General features: G+C 49.1%; 2 protein-coding genes across 2 annotated transcripts in view; both read right to left on the bottom strand.

Annotated features, from left to right (window-relative positions):
- The window catches only part of efl1 (elongation factor like GTPase 1), a 74,760-nt gene extending 70,077 nt beyond the window's left edge, over positions 1–4,683 (bottom strand). Inside the window, exons 1-7 of the mRNA XM_014334110.2 lie at positions 4,038–4,683; positions 3,515–3,582; positions 3,349–3,433; positions 2,802–2,935; positions 1,699–1,836; positions 1,385–1,602; positions 555–678 (exon numbers count right to left, since the gene is read on the bottom strand). Coding sequence (XP_014189596.1) covers positions 555–678; positions 1,385–1,602; positions 1,699–1,836; positions 2,802–2,935; positions 3,349–3,433; positions 3,515–3,582; positions 4,038–4,128 — 858 coding nt within the window. The 5' untranslated portion in view covers positions 4,129–4,683. The remainder of the gene's footprint in view (positions 1–554; positions 679–1,384; positions 1,603–1,698; positions 1,837–2,801; positions 2,936–3,348; positions 3,434–3,514; positions 3,583–4,037) is intronic.
- Positions 4,684–5,444: 761 nt separating this feature from the next.
- Positions 5,445–12,500, bottom strand: part of adamtsl3 (ADAMTS-like 3) — a gene marked incomplete in the record, with an annotated part of 199,610 nt that continues 192,554 nt past the window's right edge. Inside the window, 5 exon segments of the mRNA XM_014334109.2 lie at positions 5,445–7,700; positions 8,577–8,791; positions 9,838–9,941; positions 10,021–10,225; positions 12,394–12,500. Of these exon segments, the coding sequence (XP_014189595.1) occupies positions 7,582–7,700; positions 8,577–8,791; positions 9,838–9,941; positions 10,021–10,225; positions 12,394–12,500 (750 nt within the window).

The following is a 12,500-nucleotide window of genomic DNA, read 5'->3' as shown; positions in this document are numbered from 1 at the left end:
TCAGCTTCTCATTGTTTCTATACTGGAAACCTTTACATCACAACTTTAACTGCATCTGTCTGTGCTCCCTTTCAGGTGTGCACGTCTGACAGGTGAGGCTGCTGCAGGAGGTGCACAGAAACATGCCGACTTTGACAGTTTCAGGTTTTATATGAATTAAACCCTGCTGCAGTGATGTGGAGAACATCATCAGCTGATGTTAAACTGCTTTATTATGCTCGTCTCATCAATTGTGACTCAAAGACCAGCTGATACGGGCAACTTAACGACTTTAAGGTCTTAAAATAAAACCTGACAGCTTTGACTGGTCTCGCCTTTTATTGGCTCGCCAATGATTTCATGACCTGAACGCCGTTTCCTCAGTTGGAGGCAAAGCGTAGCTGCCTGTAGTCCTGCAGTGTGCTCGCTTGTCTCTGACATTTTTCTGTCCATGTGCAGAAACGTGTCACCTTTACCACGGTCTCAAACACCGCGGTGCTCTGTAGAAACTATCATCCCAGGAAGCTCTGACTGCAGACGCGATTCTTACGCCACAAACCTCCCAGCTGTGTCACCTGAGCTCCTTTCATGATCCTCTTGGCTTTCATGCTGAGGTAGAAATCTCCCCACAGGGTTTTCAGTAGCACCTCCTTCTTGATGCCCATCCTCTCGCTGTAGATGTGAGCAAAATGCCGGATGCTGGAAAACACAGAATCAGCCTCCATGAACATCCAGAAGCGTGTTTTGTTTTTTTGTTAAAGGCTAACAGTGACACAGACGTGAACTTTAACCCCGGGCTGATCAGCTCTGCTCAGCTGATCAGCCCGGGGTTAAAGTTGTATTTTATATTGAAATTCATGCAAAGTCATAAATCTGGTCAATGTATTTTACTTTGAAAGGCAAACACCCAGCAGGGTCTGTATTCATGTTACATTTAAGAACGGCGCCATCTGCTGGATGATCTTCCTGAACTGCACCCAGCCCACAGGGTGCACACATGTACACACAACTCGCCTTATTAAACTAAACTGGTGCTTCTGTTTAGACTGAAACAAACCTGACCCCACTCGCCTGTCCTTCGGGTTTGCGTGCACCTTTATTCTGCGTGAGGGTTTTAATGAAGACTCTTCCTGCACTGCTGTCTAATATGCTTGTATATGCACATCTGCATTAAAGGCTCATGTCTCTCTGCACAGAATAATCTGTAACTCCAACAGCACCGAAGCCTGTGCTCAAACCAAACTGTGGCCCTAAAAGTGACTCCGGTCAGTTAATTTACACCAGCATGAATATCATGGCCTCACGAGCCGGCTGAGCCGCGGCACCGGACTCTTTCAGTTCATGTTCTGCGTCCTGCAGCCTGCAAACAAAGCTTTGCTCCCTCCGTGAATAGACGCCGCCTCACCTGAAGCCCCAGCCGTCGATGGCGCTGGCAAACACCACGTTTCCCTGGTCGGGAGAAAAGTAGAGGTGGGAGTCGTCGACCTCTTCGAGCCCGGCGCTCCAGTCGTAAACCTGGTCTCCGCTCGACTTCTCGCCCTCTTTCTCCTCCTCCTCCTCCCCCTTCCCCGCTCGCTCCTCCAGAACTTTAGATGTGAACAAAGTTCCCGTCACGGCGTTCACCTGCAAGGACAAATCACGGCGGTGCACGAAGCGTACGACTCAGCAGGTGTTGGTTAGAGACTGTAAAACGTGGTTGAGACAGAGCCGGGTCCTCACCTGTTCCAGGATCTTCTTCAGGTGAGTGTAAGCTTCCTGAGACGTTAGCTTCAGCTCCACCACGAGCCGATCAATCTTATTAATGACCAGAACCGGCCGGATGTTCTCCAGCCACGCCTGCCGCAGCACAACCTGGGTCTGACACACACACACCTGCGTTTGAGAGCTCGTGGTGAAACACCTTAGTTAGAAATCAAGACTGCGTCATAAACACAGAAACTGTACTGAAGTAGCAGCAGAGGGCGATAACGACGGTTTGGTTTTATTCACATTTCTTGCTGATCTCAGAAGCTCACTTCTGATGACAGCGATACTGAGATGGACTGCTGAGGAGTCCCTGTCAGTAAGTGCTGCTGTTAGCATCTGTCAGCATCTGTCAGCCAGCAGGAAAGTGGACCTAACACAGCTGGACTCTCATGTGATGTCTGAAGGCGGGATGATCAGGATGATGGTGGAGGACAAAATGGAACATGTGCAAAAACAGTCGGATATAGTCTGAAAGCCGTCTGTGATGTTTAAATTGAAAGTAACTTATAAGCCGTATGATGACTGTCTCCAGCCACATGTGTAAAACATGACCGGGCAGAACGTTGGCGTCCATCTGTCCCTGTACTCAACATGGCGGCTTCACCAAAACTGGCTCCGGCTGCGATCACGGTTCTGCTGATGAAAATGCATCAACTTGTTGGAAGATGTAATTACACACTAACGTGTATTTATGGGCACTTATTCTGTTACATTATGATGATGACCTGAGTGGCTCTGTGAGTATCTCAGGAGGCTGAGGTTCAGCCAATCACAAATCTCCAGTCAAGAATCTAAAACTCGCTCTGGTGGCGGAGAGTCCCAGACTTAAGCCCTAAAGGGGATGTGTCCCAAGAGGGTCACGGATAAGAAATCCCTAAGAGGACGTCTTAGGGAAAATCTGGGCCTCTCCACCAACTGCTCTTAACGAAGCTTCTCAGATGAGAGGTGGAACATCTTCAAGAAAGTCCAGACGCTTTTCTTTCCGAGCTCCTTGAACTTCCAAAAACCGAATCCACAGTAAATGACATTTCTCGTCCTTAAAGCGCATCTCTGGAACAGCAAGGTAGCAGATTTACCTGCGGACACACTCCCTCCACCGCATCGACAACTACAACAGCTCCGTCGCACAGCCGGACGGCGGTGGAAACTTCTGAGGAGAAGTCGACGTGACCCGGAGAGTCGATCAGATTCAGCAAGTACTCCTGATCTCCTGAGACGAGGCACACAAACACAGAACAGCAGTTAGCATCAAACAACACATCAGCGTCCAGCACGGGTGAAGGACGACCACACGGGGGCGTTTTTACAGAGAAATTCTGGAGCCTATCACAGCTGTTATAGGGCGAGAGGCGCGGCACAGCCTGAGCAGGTCGCCACCATCACAGAGGACAACACGCAGACAACCACTCACATTCACAGCTGTGGGCAGTTTAGAATCACCAGTTAACCCACCGCCACTAACTGCATGTGTTTGGACTGTGGGAGAGAACCCACGTACACACGGGGAGAACGTGCACTGGATGCAGACGCGCCCCCCTGCACACAGATACATGAGCCAGTCGGACGAACAGCACAGGGTTAGTCCCGAGGTGAAGTGAACCCCGCCGAACAAAGGAGCGTTACCGTGTGAGTAGTGCAGGGAGATGGCGCTGGACTTCATGGTGATTCCTCGGATCTGTTCATCCTCCCGGCTGTCCAGATACCTCAGCTGTGAAGATGCAGCAAAGAAGACAGAGTGAGAAACCTGCTCCGACCTGCCAAAGAAACTCTGCAGCCAACAGTCACTAACCTTCCCCGCCAGTCGACTGGATATGATGCCATTACTCGCCACTAAGCAGTCCACCAGAGTAGTTTTACCTGAAAACAGGCAGAAACTTAAAAAAGACATCCTGGCAGAAACCCTCAGGAACAGAATCAGTGTTTAACACTTTTAAATAAATGAATACAGAACATCTGTAAAATGTGAGTGTTAATAAAGCTTCAAAGTCTTGAGTAGTTCCGAGGTGTAATTAGATATATGAGAACACAGTGATGCTGCTGATGTCAGTCACTTTATACATCACGCCAAATCCTGTGTGTGTGTGTGTGTGTGTGTCACTCAGCAGCTGGCTGTAAGTAAATAAAGTGTGCCGAATATTAACTTGGGCTCTAACGATTAAAGAGCTCCCCTTCTTCATACTCTACCTGCTCGGCAGTCCCGCCGAACAGCAATTCAGTTAAATCTTCGATCGAGTTTGGCTCGTTGTGCTTGTTTATCCTCCCACAGTGACTCACGTGAGAACTGAGATAAATGATAAATAACTTTGACCCACCGTGATCAACGTGAGCCAGGATGCACAGGTTCCTGATGTTGGCTGGGTTTCTCTGCAGGGAGATGATCTTCTCCAGGCTGGTGTGTCCCATCGTGAACACCGACAACAAGCCCACCTTCACCTGCTAATGATGTTAGCCACAGCGCCAAAGCACGGACGGACCAACGGTCACCGGTTGGACCTGTCAGATAAGTCCGGGAAACACGGAGAATGAGAGCCGGCAGCGGAGGAGCCGCTAACTCTGCGGCTAACCACCACAAACTCCTCAAAAGAGGAGGAAGAGCACACTTCCGCTCTAAAGCAGCGACGCGACGTCCCGGGAGTCTAAATCAAGCCAAACGCACAAACCGAGCCGTGAAAAGCTCGCATCTTACAAACATGTGGGGGACACCCGACTCACGTTGTTTTCCCGGAAGTTGATGCTGCACTTTAACCACGCCCATTGGCATACGTCCTAGCTGCGTTCAGGAGCATTTGGGGAAAAAGAGCTTCGTCCTGGAGTCGCTGAGTTCACGCGCCGCCTCTCAAACCAAGTCAGCATTTAAACGGATGTAAACGTCACGGAGGAGGATTATGGAGGGCCAGGAGTGACAAAATGAATTGATTGAATACGCCATTAGATAATTAATGTTTCGTTTATCAATTCGAATTGGAATTAATGAATTAAATCTTTCAATAATTAATTAAATGCCTATTAATTTAATTTAAAACATTTAATAAATTATTTATTTCTAACTTTTGACTCATTTAATTATTTAAAAACGTATTTATTTATTCATTCAGAATTAATTCTGACACTAAATGGAAATTCACCTGAAAAGAAAAAAAACCCTGCTTGCCCCGCCACCAGAAATCTGAGAAATTCCCATTTTTAAATAAGACTTTTCCAAAAGTTCTTATATAAAGAACTGATTATGATGTAAAACACAGAATAGGTAGAATAATGCAGAGTCACAGGGATATTTCTAAAATCACTTTTCATTTATTACATAACTGCTTCTTTTATACTGCTGACTACAGACTATTATTATAAACACGGACATAAAACATATCAATGATCAGCGGCTGGAGGCACTTCCTGTGAGTTATCTCGTATGTTGGTGGTGTGTAGATACCAGTTAATATATAATCTGATTTGGGACAATCTGTTTTTTTAACACACTTCTTGCTCTAACTCACGTATCACCCAGAATGTGTCATGACCCAGCTGATAATGGTTTCAATGATGATAACGGCTAAAAACGTCATAACCAGTGTAAACCATCTAGACTCACCTCTGCCCCCTTTTCCATAACCTGAATATCACTTGATGTGGACCCGTGTCTGAGTCAGTGACAAACTCTCATCGCTCTCTGGGAACATTTTTATTTTCAAATGCAAACAAAAAGCAGCTCAGGAGTCATGAAGTGATCAAACGGTCTTTATTCCTTTGCACTGTCACCTGAAGCATATTTATGATTTGTCGCACGTTCTTTCAGCCAAGCTGGAAGTCCGCAAGCAGCGCGATGCCGTCACATCCGATTGGCCGTACCGTGCAGTCATCAGCAGCCAGAGAGAAACACTGAACACGTTACTGAGTGGTCTGTCACAACGGAGCAAGAAAACATCACATGCAAATCAAACCAGGCGAGGGGCAGCGAACGCACCACCTGATCAACGTACACAATACGAGTGCTTTGTATCCTAAACAGGAGTTAAAAATACAACAGGAAGTAAGAAAATAAAGGCCTCGCACAGTCTACACTCAGAGTACGATATTGCACTTAGAACACAGTATATACAGGACACTGTACAATGCAGCACGTCGGTATGATGACCTGTACAAAGGTAACATGAGCAGACCCCGTCGGTGGAAATCAGTGTGGCGCTGGTGTCTTAGTGTGAGCTGAAATTATTTTACAAAGCTTTGTCACGGCTGAGGATCAGAGGCGGGTTAGAACATCCGTGCTTAGGCAAACTGAAGCTGCACCAGCAGCAGAAACGTGGCATCACCAAAAAACTGCTCATACAGGACGACTGTGTGGCTCTGAGGTTCAGGAAGCATCCCTGTTTACCGATTTAGAAGAACAGCTGTGGTGGGTTATCTCAGCTGTGCCCACACAGAAGCTGTACACGAAAGATGGAACGAGCTTCTCGGTCTTAAACCTGCGTTGTTTGTGTTGGCCAGCAGGGGGCGAATCTTCTGGTTGTAAAGTAAATCTGGGTGGAAATGAGCCCACAGTCCACTGATGAGTCCGTGGCCTCTGATCTTTCATACTTATTTATTGTATTGATGCTTTATAACTGAGGAGCCAGAACCTCACGTCACTACATGTCACGTTAACGAGTCAGTGGGCGGTGTCACGGTGGTGACGTCCATCTTTTGTATACAGTCTGTGTTGTGAAGAGGTTGGGTCGGACGCTCTTCACCTTCACACTGCTGTGATTTGGGTCCATAAAAAGAAATAAAACTGAATTAAAAATCTGTTTATTTTCTGTAGTCTGGATTTCATGTCGTGTTTTATTTGTGCTGAAGTGAATATTTATTCAAGCAGCTTTTTTCATTACTTTTTAATTTTGTTATAGTATTTTACTGGTAAATTATAAAGACGATACTTTCAGTAAGGCTTCATATAAATTCTGTCTTATTTAACTTTATTTTCCTACATCTCGGCTCACTTATAGACGTTTCTGCTGAACTGAATCGACTTGTTTAAAAAAAATGTTGTAATAAGTAAAGACTGAACCACGACTTAGATCAGTAAAGAAATCAAACAAGCACCGAACACTGAAGCTCATCCCAGAAACAAGTGCAGGATTTTAAAGGCAATGCTTTAAAATTATTTCATGTTCAAAGAAAACAAGAATTCAGTGTCAGTCGAACTCATCAGGATGGAAAAGCTGGGAAACTTGGACTCTGGTGAAGGAATGAGCAGCTGAGGCACGCCGCACCGATGTAACGGCAGGGCCCGATTAAAGGACCGCTCCAGTTTCTTAGCAGCCGAGTCAGTTTTGACCCTCGCGTCTCGCTCGGACACCGTCCGTGTCACTCGTCCGGCTTCATTAACGTTCACAGAAACGACCCGAGCTGTAACAAACTGGAACTTCCTTTTTTCTGTTTTTAACTGTGTCGCTTTATAAAAACATTTTTGAAGAATTGCACAAATAAATAAAGAGATCAGAGACAGAAAGCGCGACGCTGCAGAGGCGTCACGTGCTGCTGGCAGACAGATCTGCGTCTCGTTGACAAGAAAACACGCTTCTTTAAATCTCACGGGAAACTAGCTGTCTGTGTAGGAAAATCACAAACTTTATTTGATCCACATAGTGAACACTTGTCTTCATGTTACAGTTTAGTCCAGATCAGAAAGTCAAGCCCGCTCGTCCTGTCGTCAGATTTCCTTTCAGTTTGTGAAAGATTCACGCTGAAGCTCGTTGGGGTCGGCGTCCACTCACGGGCTGTCCGTCTTAGTCTTTGCTCAGGCTCCCGCCTCCTGTAGACCCATCTGTGTGTGCGTGTGTGTGTGTGCGTGTGTGTGCGTGCGGTTAAAACCTTCCACCGCCACTAGGTGGAGTCAACGCCACGCAGGCACGAGCTGCAGCATCTCTGTTTGTACGTGTCCACATGGCACAGCCTCAGCCTCCTCACCACACTGCAGTACTGGGTGGTGTCCTCGCATTCACCTGCAGGGAGAAGCACGATGAACACCTCACATTTAGCACCGTGAAAAACATTACAGGTGTGTTTCTGGAGCTTTTAGGTTTTCGATGGTGCAGATTTCACGGTTCTCCAAACGACAGGGAGGCCGTGCGCGCCCACAGACTCCTCCTCATCTTGTTTTGCTATAAGTTGTGACCACCGTGCCTCACAACACTCTGAACAGAAGTTTGGATCCTTCTCACGTTAAACACGGTGCGTCTTTTTAAGGACACAAACTCCAACACCTGACTCGTTCTAAGTCACACTGAATAAAACATTAAGCCCATCCACCCATTTTCTTCTGCTTATCCAGTTCAGCGTTTCCTGCTGACGGGCCGACGGGGCTGACGCAGTCTGCACCCAACCTAACGCCACCACCTGCATGAGGCGGTCGATACGTGTCGATATCGAGCGAAGCTCAAAAACAGGAAGGTTTTTCATTTTTCTGAACGTTAGCGGGTGAAAATGACGGGCTGAGGGCAGCTGTGAGTTTTGTGACACTGACATCACCTCGTGAGCCGCTGACAGCGCGGCCCCGTCCAGGATGTCGTGACGTACGAGGAGCGCCGCCGCCGGTGATTAAAATGAAGCATTTAACATTTACTGACTGTCATTCAGAGCTGCTGGTTTGCTGCTTCAGTTTCAGTTAAGTCCAATCAGCCTGACTGTGCAGCGCCACAAAGGTGAAATTCATCTGCATAAACTTTTACATGAAACTTTAAGAAACCTTCAGGGTTTTTTAGCGGTTTGAATCAAACAAAGTTAAAGTCCAACATGGCCGATCGCACACGCCACAGGTCAGCTGTAGGTTTACGTATTTAACGGCTTCGCCTAAAGAGCGCAGGACGCGGCGCACTTACTCCCACAGGTGGCGGTGTTGCAGTGCTGCCAGGTGGAGGGTCGCTGGAGCCAGGCGCAGTGCTGGTCGGCCAGAGTCCTGCCGGTCTTGCTGTGAACGCAGTCCACCCTGCGGGACTGGAAGCCACTCCCACAGACCACGGTGCACGCTCGCCACGCACCGGGACGCCACTGAACATCGCACAGGTCAGACGAACAGTTGCGCACGGACACCGGTCTGAAAGAGAGACTGGGAGTTATTGATGGGATTGGTGATGAATTCTGATGGTGTCAGTTCTGCTCCGCCTCGGTCGGCGCTACTGGCTTAGAGCTGTGAGCACAACGCCATCCAGCTCTACCTGTGAGGTTTTAATAAATATTTATTCAGTTAGTGGTTGCCATGGGAGGCTAATTAAGCATCCTGCAGGTTAAAGAGAGGTCGCCGTGCTCTGCTGGCCATTTTACAAAGAACGACTCCATCGCTGTACGCAGGAAGTTCTCAGCCTGGAAGCAAAAGAACACTGGATGTGGTGCAGCTGTTCTCGTGGCCGTAGATGGGCAAACTCCACCTGCTGATCTGCCCGACGCTCGGCAGGAAGAAGAAGAAAACGGGAAGGTAGCAACGGTTCAATCCAGCAGCCGCTTGCCAGCGTGCCCGAGCACATCATGAGCCAAACTAACGGCAGCGTGTTTAGCTTTACGGGTTTGAGGTCTCTGTAGAAGAGGAGCAGCTCTGATCACATGGTAGGTACTCAGTTTACTCGTTCCTGGTGGCTGATGGACTCCATCATGGCTGCTCTTTGTCAGTGATTCAGCTGGTGGGTGGAGGATTCTGCGGTCTCAGGTTTCGAAGCTCCAGCTCACACTGGGATTGCCCCGAGCTTCGAGTTCAGGCATCTGACACCGAGGGGATCAGCAGACGGACGATCTGTTGCAGCAAAGAGAGCTGACTGTGAGCAAATCTGTCACATCGCCGGCTCATCCATGTTCCCGCCCTCACATATGGCGGCGAGATGTGAGCAGCGACCGAGAGAACGAGGCTGTGGTTGGTCAGAGTCGCTGCTCCTCCACCTGACTGGGGTGGCGAACAGACCCAGGACACATAATAAGAAGAATACGACGTTCAATAAAAATGCAGTGCTGGCAGATAATAGCGCTCAGTGTATATAACAACACACACCTGCAGACCGACACAGGTAGAAGCCAGAGTGACGCACACATCGAACAGTTTGGGAACATTTCAGTTGTATGAAAGAGTCATTTGGTGTCTGAGCGCGTGCGTACCTGCTCCGGAGGTCACAGTCTGTGTAGGAGGAGCCGTTGGCGTGCTGGCAGACGACCGATCTCTTCTGCAGGGTGGTGGTGGGGCCCAAACACCTCCCCGAGCACTAAGATTCAAACAGTCACAGCTGAAGACTTTCCTACACCGTGTCACGTGCACATGTCTGATTAAACGTCTGACTCTACCTTCCCCCACGGACTGGTCACCCAGACGGGGCAGTTATTGGCGGAGCACGGCTCCGTGTCCGCCGGCCGACTCGTCCCTTCGCAGGCGGCCGCCGGCAGCGTTCTCGCCGCACCTCCGGCGTCGAGCTGCTGACACGTGACCCGCCGCTGCTTCTGGCCGGCGCCGCATGAGGCCGAGCACTTTGACCACTCCGACACCGACCATCTGACACGAAGACAGCGACACACGAAGCACACAAACGCAATAAAAAGCTTCAAATGAAACTCCGTCCAAACATTTCGTCTCTTCCTGGAAAGAAGAATCTGTCAAAGCTGCGCTCGTCTCGTTTTAACTCCTCCCAGGCTCCTCCCGAGGAAACCAGGGGTGACAAACTACAGGAAAAGGCGGAACGATGGGAAGCCTGAGGCTGTTATGCTGCCATCTTTGCTGGCACAGTCCAGGTCCTCTTAAGAGGAAATGTCACTGAAGAAATGTATTCATAGATAAAAATAGATAAAAATCACAAAGTGCTTCACAATAAAACCAGAAATCTGAATAAAACAATGAAAACTTATTAAAAGCTCATTTGTATAGAAATGTCTTCAGCAGAGTGCACAGCGTAGAGACGACAGAGGACAACTCCACAGCCTCAGTGCCTGAAAAGGTTTAACCAACAGTGACCTCTGACCTGAAGACCTGACCCTGCTGGGGAAGAAGCAGGTCAGAGATTCACTGGGGAGCTTCACCATGTAGAGCTCGAAAAGCTCAAACTAAGATGTTAAAGTGAGACCTAAAATGTAGAAGCCTAAACTTCCTGTTAGTGGCGTCCCATACAGCAGGTTTGTTGTAAAAAGAGCATTACAGCCACCTCAGCTCTGCCTTTGACACCTGCAGTCTGAGCTACGTTTGTTTCTTAGACGATAAAAACATGGAGTGATTCTCAACCGACGCTGAGCGTCAAATATGGCGCCCAAATTTCTGAGACTCGATTGAACAAAAGAGCCTGAAAAACCGACACGCTGCTTCATTTGAAAGAAAGAAGTGTACTTTATTGGTCCCCGTGGGGAAAATCCCTCTCTGCATTTAACCCATTCACTCAGTGAAGCAGTGGGCAGCCATTGGGCGCCCGGGGAGCAGTGCGTAGGGACGGTACCTTGCTCAGGGGCACCTCAGGGTAGCTGTTCAGGGGAATCGAACCCCCGACCTTCCGATCATGGGGCCACCACTCTACCTACTGAGCTATCCCTGCCCTAATTTATGAAATTGCATAAACGGGAACAAGCTGTCGTGTCCTGATGGCAGCGATGCTCCACGATTAACTGAGTAACTGAGTAACTGTGGGAAGAGCACTCGGCTGCTGCATCAGGCCAAACGAGGAGTATTTTTATTTTATTCTTTTGGAAGAATGATTTTCATCCAACCCGTGACCAGACTTGCCAAAGAGCACTAAAACTTGAGGTGAGATGAATTACAATGCCCCCCCCGGACTGAAATCTCCACCCATGCTTGTAGCTGTAAACACAGAGCTCCGTCAGCCTGCGGCACTACAGTTGCATCCCGAGCCGAGCTAACAGTGGGTCATTTGTGTTGCATTAGCGAGTGAAGCTGACTCAGTGTGTGGCAGCAGAGCCGGAGGGGGGGTGACTGATGGGCTGTATGATGGGTAAGGGCAGGCTGGCAGCAGCGGGGGGGACTCGGGGTGAGCGGATTCTGCTGAGAGTTACACTTCTGCTGCTCTCGGTGATTCATTAGCGGCCGACCCTCTGCTCATCAAAGTCGGCGTGCGAAGGAGCTGACGCACCGCGGGCACGAAACTCAGAGCGGGAAAGGAAAAATGTCAGTCAGTGGGCAGGTTTATGCTATAATCTGTCAATATCGCGGCGGCGCTCACAGGAAGCGCTGCTCTCGCCTGTTTTTGAAGAAGTTCCTTTAATAAAACACGTCGGCAGGTGACAGGAGAGGCTACGGCTCGAATGTGATTAAAGCTGATTGAACGTCGCCTGCTTACAAAACAGCTAACACCTCAGACACCTGCCCACATTAGTGCCCTGCTCCCCAGCACTGGACGCTTGATGGGCGGAGCCACTAGACAGGTACCCTCCCTCTCTGACAAACGCTGAGCTGCACCCGACCGACCGAGGGAACGCCGCACGCGGGCGGTTCTCCTGGATTTGCCAGAACAGCGAACCGTCTTCTTTTCAGATCAACGATTCATTTTCAGAAGTTTTGGGAGGAGCTGCCTTGTGCTGGACACGCCCCCAAAAACAGAAGCGAAGCTTAGACAGTAACTTCCATCATTCCTTGAAATGCAGCTCGACGCCAGCAGGACGGACTGCACAGCTGGTTAACGCGCTCGGCGTCCACGCTCAGGTGAACATGGCGATCGAGCGTACCTGGGGGGGCAGGCCTGTCTGTTGCAGGGGGCCGGGGACGTGACGGGTTTCGGTACGCGCTGACACATGTCGGGGTGAACGTCCTTTCCGTCCAGGGAGACGCATCG

This window comes from Haplochromis burtoni, unplaced genomic scaffold (assembly GCF_018398535.1).
Source record: "Haplochromis burtoni strain Fernald_Lab_line unplaced genomic scaffold, NCSU_Asbu1 Contig_69, whole genome shotgun sequence".
Lineage (NCBI taxonomy): Eukaryota > Metazoa > Chordata > Actinopteri > Cichliformes > Cichlidae > Haplochromis > Haplochromis burtoni.
The sequence above is the reverse complement of the archived record's forward strand: the minus strand, read 5'-3'. Positions and strand labels throughout refer to the sequence as shown.